Source organism: Hyalella azteca, unplaced genomic scaffold (assembly GCF_000764305.2).
Source record: "Hyalella azteca isolate HAZT.00-mixed unplaced genomic scaffold, Hazt_2.0.2 contig3744, whole genome shotgun sequence".
In the NCBI taxonomy this organism is placed as follows: Eukaryota; Metazoa; Arthropoda; class Malacostraca; order Amphipoda; family Hyalellidae; genus Hyalella; species Hyalella azteca.
Window position 1 is genome coordinate 18622 of NW_025933982.1, and position 18105 is coordinate 36726.

Here is an 18105-nt window from a genome sequence, read left to right on the forward strand (position 1 = left end):
CTGAAACAAAAGCCGTCGCTTGTCTCGCGTATACAATATTTTTATACATGTATAGTACAATATTTTTTATGTATACAATATATAATAACATGTATTTAATAGTTTTTAAAAGTTTATTCAATATTTTTTTTGCTCTTGCAGCATGGCGTTCTCGATTTTTTCTTCAATTCTTTATTAATCTATCTTTTGTTTTCATTTATTACTATTATTGACAAATAATTTCAGTTTACAACTACACATTTGGGGAACTTAAAACTTTCTTCTTCATTGGAGTTAGGTATCCGCCCTTCTTACATAACGATTCTGTAAGCAAGAGGCCTGTATTCGAAGTTAATTTTCGTCTGTAAATTTTTTTTTTTTTCAATTCTCTCGATGTTCGACTATTTAGGCTACAAAGACAATGCAATAAAATTTCAATCAAAACTCAGGGAATGAAATTACACCGCATGTAGGATATGAAAAGACTTATTAGATGCAGCTTTTGCAATATTTTAATTTAGGTAGCATGTTTACAAGATGAATGTGAGCCTTTGTTGAAAAGATACGAAACCAACAATGTAAACCAGGGCAAGGAAGCGGGTACTTGGTATTCTCGATGCAAGAAGCTACACGAGATATCGCTGCAGAAGCCAAAATATTGTGTAACAATCACATGGCGACACGGAAATGTAACCTAATAACAACTTTCCAGCTTAGAAAAATGCATCCGCAACTTGAACTTTCTGACGGGTTCAAGTGATCTTGTTCAACACAGAAGCCTCGAAAGGAAGTAATTCACAGTTTTAAGCAGATGAGCGTAAAATTACAAAGCACAGCCTTAGCAATGGCTTTAACTAATAACTAACAAATAACGAGAACACGCGGAGGCATACACACCTCGAGCTACTATTACTGTCGTAATGGTAAGCGTGATAAATCAAATCCCCCGAGAGAAGCAAGACAATATTGCAGTGAATCAATGCACAGCGATAAGAATTCTTAAATACGATTGATTTGGAGCTTAGCGAAGATAACCTTCAAGAAACTGCAAATATGGGGAGTTAAGCGTCGATATCTCCTACAATAAACACAGCCATACATCAAGCTTATTACTTCAAATAGATAATGAATAATACAATTTTTGGGCACGTGCACATAAAATGGTATTAAATTTTATTTCCTGCCTTATTAGACACGTCTCGTGCAATGAAGAATAAAACAAATATTCATCTAAGCAACACGCAACAAAGAGTAAAGTTAGCTTAGAGCTAATGGATCTTGCGAATAGGATTGACATTGGGTTAGCTAATAAATATAAATATTAAACAGAGTTAACCTCAATTAGCATAGAAATCATAATTTAGCTAGACTCTAGAAGCGTTCAATTTATCACAGTTCCAATCTAGATGAGAAAACGATCATTCGATTTCTGAATCTTTAATAACTACGTTACCTATAAAAAATAAGAAGAATACGATAGCTTAGGGCGCTACCTTCATTAGGCACTACAGGAACTTAGCGACCACCATCACCAGCACAGCCATATATCGCCACCATCACCAGCACAGCCATATATCGCCACCATCACCAGCACAGCCATATATCGCAACCATCAGCAGCGCGCCATATATCGCCAGCATCACCAGCACAGCCATATATCGCCACCATCACCAGCACAGCCATATATCGCAACCATCAGCAGCGCGCCATATATCGCCAGCATCACCAGCACAGCCATATATCGCCACCATCACCAGCACAGCCATATATCGCAACCATCACCAGCACAGCCATATATCGCCACCATCACCAGCGCGCCATATATCGCCACCAGCACAGCCATATAACGTACTTCATCTAAAATTACAATACCAAGTTAACAACGTTACTTCCAATTAACAGCGTTAGTTATCCATACTTCCTATATCACTAGAATAGAAAGTTAACAATGTAACACATACCCACGCCGTGCACCACCAAAATATGAACTTATCCACGGTACGTATACGTTATGCATGCGACACTGCAATATGAGCCTCGCAACGTCGCGCATTCGTCGCATCATTACAAGCACAATAACAACTAACACAACAGGTACGCTTCCAGAGATCGCATCAACAACTCTTCAAATTTTATTGGCTATTTCCTCAGCAGTTTCGATTGAAATTGAGTTCCGTTTACCAAGCCAGCCCAGCGCGCTATCACTGCAGTACCGTGAGAAGATAACTCAAGTCCCTCCGAGTCAAATAAAATGCAAATTTCACGGTAAACTATTTTACATGTACTATATAAGCGTTTATTTTCAACACATAATTAAGTAATGATGCATTAAGTCCCGACTTATTACCCCTTCTCTAAATAGGCGGCTCAGCCCTGAGAGCTCGCCAAAAGATTGCTTACGTAATCTTGGTTGTCAGGTAGGTATACAGTCCAGTGAATAAAGTAATACCAAATGGAAATTAAACAAGAGCTTCACGAGAACACATCCAGTTTTCTTCTACCAATGTTACTTTCAGATTGAAAAGTGATGCGGTGGCTGCGGGTAAGGCAAATAAAGTTCCAACGTACGGAATAGATCGTCCTGAGCCAACGTCCACACACGAGGCGGACAACATTCAACGAAAATTGTATGTTGAACTAACGACTGCCAAGCATCACCTTCGCCAGCTAGGTAGAGAATTGCACTCAAATGCAAATTATTTTTTTTAAGCAGAATTATTTATTTTTTCTTGTTTTTCGCTAAGCAGAAGATGAAGAATCGCAGTCACCCTTTTTAAAGCATAACTTTTTGTGCCGCCGGATGTTTTTCTTCAGAATCCGGTTAAAATGAATAGTCTATAGGGAGCAGACGGTGTTTGCAATTATTCACCACGCCCAAGAAAAATGCAGAGCACTCAGTGTTCGACCACTGAAGATTCCCTTCGTCATGTAGATTATATTCAGAAGACTGCCGATCAACACACATCAATTTACATATCATAAAAACCACGTTTTTTACCTTGCGAGTAATTCTTTCCGTTTTTTAATAAATTAGTTAGGTTTTAAAAATCATGTACAAATCATACATCAATCAAATGAACCAATTAAATTAATGGTAAATGAATTGGTAATGTCTCTCAGAGCAGAGATCGGCTATTGCATTACCAAGGTTACTGCCAGCATTGCAGAAGTGACTATAAAATTTTTGAGGCATCTAAAGGCATTTTCTTTCAGCATAACGCGGTTTGTAGAATCCCATTTGCCGGCAGAATGCGGCGCTGAATTCTAAGAGGCATTTGACAACAAATGCCAATAAAGCCACACTACTTGGCTTGGATCTATTATTATTATTATTGGCGAAAATAAGATAGAAAAGCGGCGCGGACATGTGTGCATTCGTCGACATTATAGCTTCTAGAGACAAAATGCAGACGACGCTATTTCTTCGTTCATGGCACAGAATCACTTGCGATCGAGAAGTCAGCGAGCGCACTCGGAGATTAAGACCTATACTAAAAGCGCAGTACTTTCAAGAAGTATGACAACAAGAAAAATATAAAAAATATAACTAATTCCGGCATTTTTAAACTTTAAACGAATATTGCATCTAGGTAACCGACAACTAAATGTAAAAACAGAAATCTAAAGAGGGATGTAAGAAAAAAGAAATCTAGACATAAGGCGTTCAAAATTCAGAAAAAATTCCCACTTAACCAGCAAGTACATCAGAACAGTTGCATGCCAGATTATAGCTTGTTGAAGGAACTGAACAATTAATATTGAAAGCTGTATCCAGAGAGCCAAGTGCCTCCAACCCTCCTTGATAAACTAAGTCGTTCAATCACAATTTTGCCTACAACTTGGGTACGTGCATATTTTGGGAATAGCAGGCGTGAAACAGGACATCACGACCATCGGCAAATTCGTGGTACTCAAAATTGTTCGTTTGTAACTCGGCGTATGGGCTGCGAGAAGGATAATTCTGGGATTTGAGTAAATCGTGTAGATGAAGCCGTTGTTATAGAGATTGTGAGCAGTTCAGCTGGCAAGAAATAGTACATAAGTAAGCCTTCGCTGTTCCTGCGCCAGATCTACCATTGTCGGCGCTCGCGTGCCGTGGAATTTTTCGCGTGCGAAGGTTTTAAGCGCACAGGTCGTTCACCGACGGCAGCAAGCATTCAACGTTCAAATAACCTGTTCCTTGTCAGGCACAAGCTACTGGTATTATACGTACTGCCCTTAAGACGCCGAGAAGAGTTTTTGTTTGCAAGTAAGGCAGAATTTATTTGAAAGTTTTTTGAGCGAACATGAAAAAAAAATAATGCAACGGAAACTTATTTCAATAAGGTTACGTACGACAATTGAAGAAAAAAAACTCAGGAATTTTTAGTAATCCACGCGGTGATAATAATACTGAAACGTATAGCAAGGAACGTGCACGATCGAATAAATTGCGTCCATACGAATAAGTTATCTGAGCGACTGAAGAAGTGATGTGAAAAACAGCGAAATCACGTTAGTGCAAGGAGCTTATAGAAACGCCGGACTGCGCCCTGTGAATTGACGTGCGATAGTCACGCTTGTTAAGGGCTAGTAATGCATGACGCTGAAACATTAAACTAGAACAATAGCACTGAATAAGACGGACTGAGCATCAAATTTTGACTGTCTGCAGGTCACCACCATCAAAAGCAACCACATCACCAACACGACGCGGTAATTCAGAGCAGGTTAACTGCCGTCCCGGATGTCTGGGCGCCGCGACATCACACTCCCTCCCTCCACCCTGCAGGCTTCCCCTCCTAGCACGCTAGTTCTCCCCACCGCCGTCATGCTGCTGCACTCGATGGTTCCTCAAGCATGTCGCGTCTGCGTCGGTAATGCGCTCAGCTGCATCACTATACCGCACCCTGGGCTGGATTATCATGTAAATGTTTTCAAAATTGCCATAATGAGACCATCGTAAACAAACAAGCCGCGTCTGAGAAATACGGCACAATTATAAAACTTTGCGACGCTAAAATTAAAATACGATTTTAGAATAATACATGATTTGAATGTCAGAACTCTAAGCGATGACTACTCAGAATCGCCTGGATTAACATAATAACAATAGAAATTTTTAAGCAACATTAAATATACTGCAGGCCTGCGACGTTTATCTCATAAATCATTATATTTATATTAAAGCATATGGCCAATCTTAGAAAGAAAGTCTAGTAAATGTAAACGAAATGAAGATCAGTGATGAACGACAAGTCAATGGCAGAGATATCAATGGCCTGCAAACGCTAGTTCACTGAATTATTCCCGGGAATGCAATCAATGAATGCGATGTGTATAATACATCTCAATATAATCCATCCATTATAATCCATTCCATATATAATCCATTCAATAACAACTCAAGCTCGGGAAACCTAGTATGACACTCATCATATGAGAACACAAACGTTCCACAACTATCAGCGATACGTAATGTTTAAAAATATAGGTCATGCAAAATAATAACAGTGGAAAATAAGTGCCAAGCTTGAATGAGATATAAAAATTTTGTAGAAGGTGAACTGAAGTGGTAAATTAAGAGTGCTTTGCAGCGAGTCGTGTCGGTGTCGGTGGAAGCAAGGATTTTATAGAAAATTCTATAAAATTTATAAAATTCTATAGAAATTTATAGACGATTTTATAGAAAATTCTCTTCGAGATTCCAAGAAACCAGCGAAGTAAGGCGACTTTTCTTCAAGAATTGTCCCACATTCTGGTTAGGAGGAACCCGCGAACCAGGACATAAGCGACTAAACATGCTCAATCCTTCATCAAAAAAGGACTATAGAAAACAGCTCTTATAGAACTCAACAAGAACAACAGCAATAAAGTGAACGTAAAACTGTTAAAAAATCATCCCAATAAAATAATCTCAATATTCTTCGGCTGTTCTTACCATTATTGGAGTTACATTACTTCATAAAAGCATAATTTGTCCGTTTATCAAGACAGGCAACTAATACAGCTAATTTTATATTAATATAATAATACACTGCAAGCCTAGTAGAAGATGTACTCTGTGATAAGCGAATATTCTCACGCCAAGTAGAATTACACTCTTAACAAATAGGGTAGAAATTTAAGCCTAAATCACAGCACTTTCCACTGTTGCAATGGGCACTCATATTTTCAACGGGCCGCACTCATACTTCGCTCGGGCCGCTCTCGTACTGCCCGCGAACCGCTTTCATACTTCCCTCGGGTCGCACTCGAACAGCCTGCGGACCGCTTTCATGCTTCCCTCAGGTCGCACTCATACGGCCCGCGGACCACTTTCATACTTCCTTCAGGCCGCACTCGTACTTTCCGCGGACCGCTTTCATACTTCCCGCTGGTTGCACTCGTACTTCCCGCGGACCGCTTTCATGCTTCCTTCGGGCCGCTCATACTTCACACGGGCCGCACTCATGCGTCCCGTGAACGGGTCCTGGAGGCGCAGGCTCGGCAGTAGCTACGCTACGAAGTCGGGGGCGTCCGGTGATGCCTGCGGGGAAGCAGGTCCTCGCGGGGGTGAATGAGGGCGCGGCTGGGATGCGTGACTGTCGTCGGGGAAGCAAGGTGAGGAGGAGGAGGATGAGGGGGGTCAGAAGAGGGGGAGATGTAGGGGAGAGGAGCGTGAGTGCGAGATGTGGTGAGCTCGAGGGGCATGGAACTGGACTGGACAGGCGTGCGACCCAGCATGGCGTGCAGGGGCTCCGGGCGGGAGAATTCGCTCGTGTGCACAACGCGGGGTGATTCATACCGCGGACGGGATGCAGCTGGGACTCCGGGATGTCGAGGCATACGAACACCTCGGTGTCGGATACTCAGATGGTTATGCAGTGAATTTCGCGTCTTGTAAATATTGCCGCATACCGGACATGGGAACGCGTGCTGAAGGGTTGAATGTTTGTCTGCCACATGGATCTTGAGGTTAGAGCGCGTGCTGAGGAGCTTGTGACACATAGGGCACTGCCATCGAGACCCGCCACTCACACACCCTGTAATGATAGACACCCGTTTATTACCCTGTAATGATAGACACCCGTTTATTACCCTGTAATGATAGACACCCGTTTATTGCCCTGCAATGACAGACACCCGTTTATTACCCTGCAATGACAGACACCCGTTTATTACCCTGATTATTACCCTGCAATGACAAACACCCGTTTATTACCCTGCAATGACAAACACCCGTTTATTACCCTGCAATGACAGACACCCGTTTATTACCCTGTAATGACGGACACCCGTAAATTACCCTGCAATGAGAGACTCCCGTTTATTGCGAGCACTATCGCATGGACAGCTATGAATTTTTCCCCAAGTGCTTCCATTCAGACAGTTTTCTCGTAAAAAAAGTCGGGGGTGAATGAAGCAGGAATAAATCAGTAAAGCATAACATATTGATCAGCATTGTGAACAGAAGCAATTCACAAGAGACATTGAAGCCGTTCAAGTCAAATCCAGTCGAGCACATTTTTTAACTATGACCGACTAGTCTTTAGTGTTCTGATACCTAAAAGGATGATCTTTAGAAATCGATATTGACAAAAATAAACAATGTCTTTGATTCAACTCGACTCTCAATTTCAAGAACAAAGTAAGTTTGATCCTGTAAATCTGAAGGCAGTGCAGGTTATAATGACTGCTGTTAGTTGACGCATGCAAGACCAAGGAAAGTTCGTGAATATAATGTAAAATTGTCATGGAAGAAAACTATTATGAATTTGAGGGATAATAAAATTTTTGTATTGCATTCGAGGCGACAAACCTCATTTACTCTCTGACATTGACACATGACGACTACAGCTTGGCAACAGGCGCTAGAGGAACAAATGCTCAAAACGACAGCATCGCGGCCGAGAACCGCTCGTCCGCTAATCACAATCGTTCACATTTCAAATTTTTCTCATCATCAGATTATGTTATTCTATGATGTGATTGTATAATTATGCATCAAACTAAGTATATTTTTATCCAGCTTGGATTGAGAACTTCACTCGAAGTAGACCAGGCAAATATCTTTATACAATGTTATACAGTGTTTCGCACGACGGCTTATTCGGATTGTCGTAAAAATTAATACGATTTGTTAAAGAAAACTTTGCATTTCATATCCGTAATAATGATAACACGAGAAATGCCCTGCACTTTCCAATCCGCCGATTACATCAAAGCATAGACATAAAAAACTCGTCACTAGCACGTATCTGGAATTGGACGAAGAACTCTAGAGATAAAAAGCATTCTCATAAATTGTCGATTGCACTTTTAATGATAATGATTGCCAACTACATTTCTGAGCGATCTGTCACGAAACTAAGACGTGATAAATCTCAACAGCTGAGTGGAATGACGCAACACATGAGAACGTAACTTTAGCAACAAAATCTTTCATCAGGACAAAGTTTAGACTTGAATATTTATTGGGTTATGAGGCCAAGCAATCAACCAAATCAAAGTACAGCTGCCATCGTAACAAGATCATAAATCTAAACACGGTTCTCCATTTGTTTTCGGAAAAAACAGAACAACAGAAATGTCTTTTAAAACTGTCTCCCCATGGATCCGTTCATTATCAGCGTTCCTGAAGTGAACTAACATAAGCAATATTTAATTTTATCATCCTACTTGGCACAATGATGCTCTACAGCAGCGCGTTCATGGCATCAAATAGAACAAACGAATTTGAGCACTCGGCAGAAACGCCCCTGTATTTTTAACCTACAAAGCAATAAATTAATGTGGCATGACTGGAAGAAAACTTCCAGTAATATAGTTGCGACATGTAAATGTTTGATACAATGAAACTACGTCCGACAAAGCCTGCTAATAACACATTGCCAAACATAATGGTATGGATGAAATATGTCATTCGGAGCGACACCGAATTCGTTACATGAAATGATGCATTAAATCTACTCAAATTGCTCTGGTTTGTTCACAATAATATTGCGACAGAAATCAATTAACGAAATTACACACTAATCAATCATTCATCAAAATCCGAGAGCGATGGGAAGATATGATTGGTCGGGAAGACCTGGGCCAGTGAATGCGCCATGGCTTGTATTTGGTCATGGTTGGTCGAGTCCAAGACATCGCATGGGGGCAAGCTAGCCACGACCTCGGCCAGCGCATTGGGAGTGCCAAGGGACTGAAGGGTCTGGGACGGTCTGCTGGCAGAAGAGACGTCGACCACTTCGGCCGAGGGAAGTAAGGATCCAAGCGCACTAAGATCAGAACCAGAACTGGACGTCCGAGTAGTCAAACTCGTCGAAACTGTCGAAGACAGAGCAGATGAGGAAGAGAAAGGAAGAGATGGCATTGTAACAGTTTCTTCTACGTCAGAGCTGCTACGCAACTGACATCCTCCTAAGATATCAAAGAGCGGGCCAGAGGAAGATCCGAGCAAGTTTCTGGAGCCCATGCCTCCACTCAAGTCTGACTGACTGAAGCCCAGCGATCGATGGCCCACAAAGGATGCGGCCATTCGTGCGGCGCGGGCGGCAGCGCCGCGAGGAGACGATCGGCCGCGATGGACAGTGGACGTGTGGGTGGCCAAAGAATGTTTGGTCGAGTAGTGACGGCCGCACAACTTGCAAAGGAAGCGCTCAGTTTGTAGAGTGTGTTTGTCAGTGATGTGAGTCTTGAGATTGTGCTTGTTGCTGATCACTTTGCTACAGTAGGGGCAGACACAGCGACCACCTGCAACACAACAAATAGCGCGTCGGTCCAGTATTGTCCACTTATAGCAGCTTTCATATCCATGCATCTCTACAATAGAATTAATGCCGTAACTACTGAGAATATTTGTACATAAGAATGTAAGCTTGAAGTACCAAGCTGAATTAAAGAAGCGTAACTAATACTTCGAATAATACTACAAGAGCAGCGTCGTGCGCTGCCTCTCCAGGACAAGTGCTGTAACCTCAGACAAGACTCGAGCGCACGGTCCACTATGAATTATACGAGTACAACCTTTACGGATTCCTGCAGGTAAATGATTGCAAATCTTAGCACGAAATTGTCCTGTTGCAATCGTATTGGGAGATTGGAAGTTCAGACAAGGACTGCTGGTGACGCTTTCCGTTCATTGCCAACAGCAATCGATTAACTTGTACCCCAGTCCCACGTTTGGCACATAAGCAGAGGATTGATTTGAACAAGTTCGTGATGAAACTTATCTGCAGGATACGCGAAAACTCGATTACGCATAAAGACCATTACAATTTCGCAACATTTGAGAGATTCATTTTCAAGTGCTGTGTAACAACTACTTCCATAGAAAATTAATTTCTCAAAAGTAACAACAATAACGTTGAAAAAAGAATAGGAGAGTTGGAATGTTTCTGCTCAAGCATTTCTTGTTTGTGTTTACTCGACGAATGGACGCTCAAAACGCACGAAGCTTCGTGCCAGGAAATAAAGGATATTTGAAAAGACAAAAGACAGTAATGCTTTACTAGTAGTAAATTAAGTTTACAATTCACGGAACATTTATACATTATTCGTAGATAAAACGACAACTAGTAATGCACGTTTAAAGAGATCGTTCATCCAATGAGACAACAGAAATCAACTCGATTATTTTTTTGGAAGAAAATGAATCGCTTAGGACTTAGGTCATGGAAATAAAACACAAAAAAACATCATGATATCGCTCATACAAACGTCGGGAGGTGAGATCATTCTTGTGTCAATGGATTTATCTACACTGTTAGAAAAATTACCGTTAACGGTATATTACTGGCCATTCAGTGGCCGGTCGGCACGTAAAAAGAAACACCGTGTCGCCGTTTTTATTCTAATTTAACACTAGAAATCAGTAAAACATATGATAAAAACGGCGAAACAGTTAATTTTCACGGGGCAACCGGCCACTAGAATGCCAGTAGGACCGTTTTTTCACCGTTTTTTCTAACAGTGCACAGAAGGTTGAAAGCCGCAAAAACTCTAGCGCCACCTCAAGACAATGAGAGAAAACAACCGAAATTTACGAGTCTACGAGTAATATGAAAGATCGCTCTTGCCTCTGTGCAACAAATATAAATATGAAAAAAAAACTGGTACGAAAAATAAGCAAAATTTAGTACTAACAAAAAAAATTACAGCATCAATGAATCATATCCAGTTAAGGACAAGCAGTGAAATCTACAATTATTCCGGTGATAGAATTCCGGTGAGAACTAAGCAAGCACCATTTTAGTCAAAGTAATAAGTCCTAATAAAAAGAACAATAATCTGCGACACAGCGAACCATGAGCAGACCCAGTAATACTTAAAAATCCTCTCTATGCGAAAAATAATGATACAAATAAGTTGATCTATTGCTATAATTGGTGATGGCACTCGTGATGATGGCGTCACATATTTTGTTATGTTAATCAAACGCTAATTTTCCGTTGTCTGCTTGCGGCTACGTTAACAAATTAAACAAATACAAAATACTGAAACAGGCTATTAGCCTTTCAATTGAAAACGCTATAATATAACACGGAATAGGGCTTTCAACGTAAGCTACTTCCTTTATTTTTGTAATTATATTTCAAAACAGTGGCTTTTCGGCAGACCATTATTGTATTTAGGCTACGGTCGCATATTGGGATCACAGAACTCAGTTTTGGGCGAGAGCGGAGTGTCCATAGGACAACTGGCTTGCAGTTGTGAAAAGAATTGCTGTCGATAGGAGTTGCTGCAATAATAAGGCTGCTGTTGCTGCTGGGACATTGGCGCATTATTCATGTCGACATCAGGAGCTCGGGTGGCAGACGCGAGGTGTGAGGGAGGTCTGTTATGCAGGGTACTGATGTGTACTCGTAGCGAGTTGAGTGTAGAGTAGCAGCGACGACAGTGCGGACACTCATGAGAACTGCGTGGAGTGTGCATGTCTCGCACGTGCACTTTCAGCACGTATTTGTTGCACAGCACGCGGCCACAGTAGGTGCACTGCACCTCGTCACCAGTGCGACGCTGCACAATACCTCCTGCTTCTTCATCAGTGCCGCTCTGATATTGACCTCCGCTGCCGCTGCTGCTTCGCCGGACGCCTCCTCCAACTGTTGCGCCTCTTTGCTGAGGCTCAGAGGGACTCAGAGGGAAGACGTGTGGGCGGCTCTGAGGCGGCGATGCACCAGTGCCTAGCCTCTTGAGGCGCTCAGAGGAGGAGGCGCCTGCAACACAGTACATGGTGAGGCCACAGCACGTTTAAAGCCTCTCTCACTTATTGCCTGGGTTACTTCACCGTGCCCGACGCTCTCACCGCGTGCATCAAGGCACAACTTCAAACCGACAAACGATTTTGAGCCCGATTACCTGACCTCGAAAAGCTAGAATGAAATATAAAAATATCGTGATTAATTGCGTAGGTATGCATGAATATTACTGCGATTCATTACGGGTTAAATGACCATCATGCGCATACGGAATTCTTCGAGCGTTTTTGACATCCGTTCAAATCTAAATCCTAAATGATTGCAACTTTGTCAACAAAATCCAGTATATAACAATAAACAAAAACAACGACTGATCGAAAAGAAAATACTCCGAATTACACAAACAAACAGCTCAATAAAACAAATCGGGCCCTGATATTTATAACTACAAGATCATCATGTTATTTATAACTACAAGATCCTCGTGTAATTTATAACTACAAGATCCCCCTGTTATTTATAACTACAAGATCCTCCGTTATTTATAAGACCAAATCCTCGTGATGATGAACAGGGGATTTAACCTAATTATCGTATCCATTGCGAAAATTGATACAAACAGAACATTAAATGCGTTATGACAATAAATCCTAAAAAGAGAATTTGTTTTCTTCAACCCTGGAATTCACAGGGTGTTCGGCAAATGCTCGGCAGTGAGCGCTAAAACGTAAATTTACTTCACACATTTATTAAATGCTCGTTTATGAGATTCTCTCTCCCAAATAAAAATATTGCAAAAACATTGCGTCCATCAGACAGAACCTGTATACAGAGAATTTATCGCATTTAACATATAGGTGACCGTCAGCTGTCTTCCGTAAATACGTTTGTACACAAATTCTCTTGTTCAGAAATAAAAATATGAGAATTGATTTTCAACACGGCTGTGAAAAATTCAGCAGCCGAACGATCGTTCTGACGAGTCACCGACGCAAAAGCGATATGCTCAGAATAAAGTCGTACCAGTGAATTATTTCGATAGCATGATGCTTTGCATGTTCGTGTTCTTAACCATACAATCAGTTGTTCAATTTTTCCGCCAAATATTTATTTTCATACAAACACTGCAATGAAACTTTGCTATAACAGAGCTAACGCTTTAATTATATGTTAAACTACGACTTTTAAATTTTTACACACCGAAGCGTCGCATATCTCAAGGTTTTCTATCAGGGCAGGGCCAAGACTCGGCACAGAAGCGCAAGTATCAAGCGAGAGACGAAGGGAAGGTGTCGGAAAGGCTGGTCTCTTGAGCCAGCTGGTGTTGCTGCTGGAGCTGGCGTTGCAGTTCAGCTTCAGCCAAATGTTGGTCGAACAAAGTTGTGTCTGTAAGCCGGGACGCGCGAGTGGGCGACTGAGGTATGTATGGTAGCGGTGAACACATGGAACTACTGGGGGTGCGTCCAGCAGGTCTTCCTAGGGGCAGGGCCCCCGAAGCACACAGTGAGGGCATGAAGGGCGGCAGAGAATGCGAGGCAGTAGCTGCAGGCGGATTATTCATGATAGAGAAATCACTAGAGGCTGCGCGGCCTCCTCCGTGGCTACTGTTAGGAAGTCGAGAGTAAGCATTGGCAGGGCACTCGTTTTTACCAATATTACTCCTAGGACTCATAGCTTGAGCCTTTGTAGATGAGGCGGTCATGACAGAGTACTGTGAAGGGGTATAAATATTTTTCGGTGGAGACATCTTAAGAGGAGAAGAGAGCGAGGACATGATGAGGCTCGCGGAGTTCTGTACCAAGGACTCGGATGCCGTTGGCATGATCATGGAGCTTGGGACGCTCGACCCATCAGGCAGCAAGCGTGCGACTTCATCAGAATGCGAAACTGATGGAAGCCCAATCAAAGAGGCTGCATTGTCATGACTCTTAATCGAAGGGATTGTGTGAAACATTTGTTGCTGTTGCTGCATTGATTGCTGTTGCATCTGTTGCTGAGGCTGCTGAGCATAAAACCCAGTCTCATACTTGATGGGTGATCTGGGTGAGTTTTGGTGGTGCAGTCGTTTCCTGACAACCCCGGTGGGATGGGAGTTGCTGCGGTGCACCTGTAGGCTGTTGAGGGAGCTGTACTCTCGATGACAGAGATTGCACTCGTACTTGCGGCCGCGGTTGAGATGCATGTCCCGCTCGTGCTTTCGCAGGTTGTAGCGACTGCTGCATGACTTGGGGCACCACCGGCACACGAACGGCGACGACGAACACGAGGAAGAAAGTGCGATAGTGCGGGGCACTGCAGAAGGAGGAAGAGAAGGAGGAGGAGTGGTTACCTCACTTTTGAGAAGAGCGAGTGCACCGTCACCTCCTCCTGCAACAACACGAGGAATAGCCGATCAGCCTTTAGCAGCTCTTCGAGACTATCATAAACAGGAACACAAGTTACAATAGCTACCAAACTTTCGTGGCTAGAAAGCCAATGATTTGATCATAACAAATAAAGTGAGTCTGGGAAGGACTGCAAAGCGGCAGTAACGGGATTAAAGCACGAACTCTGATCTTCAGCCGAATAACCAACACGAGATTTAGATTTACTATAAAATAACGGGTAAAATCACAAAATTAAAACCGAGTCTTCAAAGATATTGTTTATTTTTCTGTCAGCTCCCGTGGCAATTTCCTTTGCAGAAGAGGTTCTTCATTTAAGCAATCTAATGTTGTACAAGCACAGCCATATACGGAAACGGAAATTCTCAAAACGTAGGAAAAATTTTAATCCCAATACCACGATGAATGCTTGTGTTATTAAATTACAATTTATACCTGTAGTTTAAATAGCTTGAGTAATTTATGCAGCATCAGCGAAAAAGATACATACGATAATTCTACAATTCAAGGATGAGACAACAACTAAATCAATTGGCAAGCTCAAATAAGTATCACTATAACTCCGTCATATCTTCTTCCAACTTTATAACCGAGAACGTGGAAGAACAAATGAAAGCGCAAGAAACGAGTAATAAGAAATATTACATTTGTGAGGGTAAATAAACAAGCGAATAATGAACATAAATTTTACTTGGATTGTGGACCTATAAGGCGACTCAGTCAATACTCATAATTCTTGTCGAGATTGATACTCGAAAAACATTTTAAAAATTATTAAATATTTAAAACATTATACTGGGTCAGGCATACCGGTACTTTTATGAGTTGACAATGGAATGATACTTAGCCTCACAAATCATTATACCGTAAAGATTTACCGGTCCTTTAAAGAAATTTCACATAAATTCGAAACCCACTGGTACTAAAACACGTGTGCCGTACGACCGAACATGCAGCATGCGTTATAATTTTTTTTATAAATAGTATAAAATGATTGACAACTTCAAGCTAAAAAATAACATAGAAAGATGGTAGTTTTTCCTGGAACTGCGACAGACGAAAACGCACATCTTCAAATGCGTGTGATCAACTGAAAAATTAATACCGAGCGAGCGAGCGTATCACCAACGACAGAACCAAGAGTTCGATGCACTTGTCGTAAGTCTAATCGAAGAGCTGAAATATAAAAATAACTTATGAAAATTAAAATACGTAGAGTTGGCACCCGCAAAAGAACCAACCTGACCAGAAATTTAATTCTAGAAAGAAATGTGCACGTAAATAAAGGGAAATTAATGTAATGGAATAAACGGATTGACCTACCTACGGATTATCAGGCTTAGATTCAAATCTTACTATGAAATATCCAACACATGGGACACTTCAGGTGGCTAGTCTTTGGTCACAGTCCCTCCTCTTATGGTATACATAAATATGGTTCTGAAGGCTGTTAGGAGTCCTATAATTCTTGCCACACAACTCGCACGTGTAAGCATGCATGTGCACCGTGTGCTTATCGTCTATGTGGCGCCTGAGACCGTGGTTTGTGCTGAGCATCTTGCTGCAGTAAGGACACGAGTATTTTATCCGGACGTCCGCTCGAGAATTATTCTCAGAGTAGAAACCGAGACCAGCGACACTGCCGAAGTGCGATGGCGACAACACAGACACATCGTCACCAAGCCCGGGATATTCGTAAGGTACGGACGAAGACGACGAAGAAGAAGCAGGGAGCAATGGCAGGCGATCGGCAAGCGGAGTGGAGGGGACGGCAGCGCTTGCAGAGCTCCGTTCTGCAAGATGACACGAGAAAGATCTATGTGAGTCGGTGCTGCGAGTGATGCGAGGCGAGGCGGGTAGTGGCCTGAGTAGCGATGGATGACCCGAAATACGCAAGCGGTGCGGGCGGTATACGCGTAAGCCCTCAGGCGGCATGCGCTCCTTGCGTCAATGGATCTGCTAGCCATGAAACTTACACGAAGGGAAAAGGGGAATTAAATAATTGGACATATAGATAAAACTTATATTTGAAACGGGTCAAGTAGACAGAAGAGCGACGCGGCAGGAGATATCAACAGTTGAAATGAAGAGAAGACACAATGAAATTCCAGAGACACTTTTCGATCGCAACATGCGATTCAGATGTTTGCAAGTGATTTATTGCAACTTGGCTGACTTCCTTCCTAGTAATAGTAGACACGAATACTAACTTGACGATTAGAACTCGTGTAGGCATACTTGACAAGCATCGAAAATACCTAGTCCTACAAAAATTATTTTCTGACGTCGCACCGAGCAAACAACACATCAGTAGTCTCACTTGGCAATTCAAGAGGGCATCTTTGCTCGAAGGTCTAAGTCTTAACTCACATGTCTCAGAGACCAAAAATAAACATATTCCAGCACAGAGAGAGAGAGAGATATTTGCAGTAATTTGATTAAGTTGACACGATGGATGCAACTCTTTTAATAGTTATCAGAAGGAAATATCAAGAGTTTGAGATTCTCAACAAACGATAAAAAGGAAATAAATCGAAAGGTATTTACCAAATAAAAAATACGGTAGAATAAAAAAAGATACTTTCCAGGAATCAGACAAAATATTTAAAGTCAACGATGCGGTCTCCCTGGAATTCATGTAGCGTTTGGTGACCAAGGCAATTCTCCATGCAAATGGTGACATGTTTCCAGGGCGCCTTAGGAGCATCGGAACCATATTCTACAGGATGGATTTTAGCTCTCAATAAAGCATAACGTCAACGTAGGCCTACTCGCATCACACATAATCTTATACTGCGCGTTAAATAGAAGCAGCCCTAGGTACTAGCCGCAAGCAATATAGATACTGAAGGCATGAGCAACCACAAATCAAACGAACTTCCCCCTATGTCAGTGTCTAGCAACATTAGCGCAATTCATGCTCACCGGGACTATGCATGCATGAAGTATAATGAATAATTGGCTACATTATAGACGCATCAATCGATCAGTGCAATACTCTAGGAATGTTCACCAACTGCAACACTATCACGACTTAATGAGGCACAACTTCCGAAAACACACGCACGGAATACTGGGGATTAGTTGCGACAATTTCAACCAATTGAGAGGGTTGCCAGTCACACAATCATGTAGGAGCACGCACGGAATACTAGGGATTAGTTGCGACTATATCAACCAATTGAGAGGGTTGCCAGTCACACAATCATGTAGGAGTCCATGGCGTCTCGTCTTCTTTGATAGGCGCGAGCGTCCCAAGGCTCTTCTCGGTGGTACAAGCTTTTGTGTTTCTTCAGTGAATTCCACGTGGAGTAATTTTTGTAACAGAACGGACACTGATAGGCAGCACCGTTGCGCAATTGAGACATGACCTGAGCGCTATTACGACGATGTTGGTGGTGGAGTGTAATGGAGGTGGGAAGGTTCGCGTATGTTCGTTCTGCAATAGAAAAATAATTGCCATCAGATTCAAGTGAGAGCCAAGCCCTCCCCATGCCATAACCCTACACCATCAACGCCAGCATAACTTGCGATTTTGTCATGTGATCGAGATTGCTTAACAATGAATTACAATGTGA

At 42.1% G+C, this 18105-nt stretch overlaps 1 protein-coding gene across 5 annotated transcripts in view; it reads right to left on the minus strand.

Annotated features, from left to right (window-relative positions):
• Positions 1–475: 475 nt before the first annotated feature.
• LOC108666185 (broad-complex core protein isoforms 1/2/3/4/5) overlaps positions 476–18105 on the minus strand; it is a 42221-nt gene continuing 24591 nt past the window's right edge. For 2 of the 5 annotated variants that reach the window (XM_018153009.2, XM_047879752.1), the window contains exon 6: positions 13344–14510. In XM_018153009.2, coding sequence (XP_018008498.1) covers positions 13411–14510 — 1100 coding nt within the window. In that variant the 3' untranslated portion in view covers positions 13344–13410. Of the gene's footprint in view, positions 6984–7749; positions 9697–10867; positions 12162–13343; positions 14511–18105 lie in introns of those variants that run through there. The other 3 variants (XM_018153012.2, XM_018153010.2, XM_018153011.2) reach the window with 3 other exon arrangements.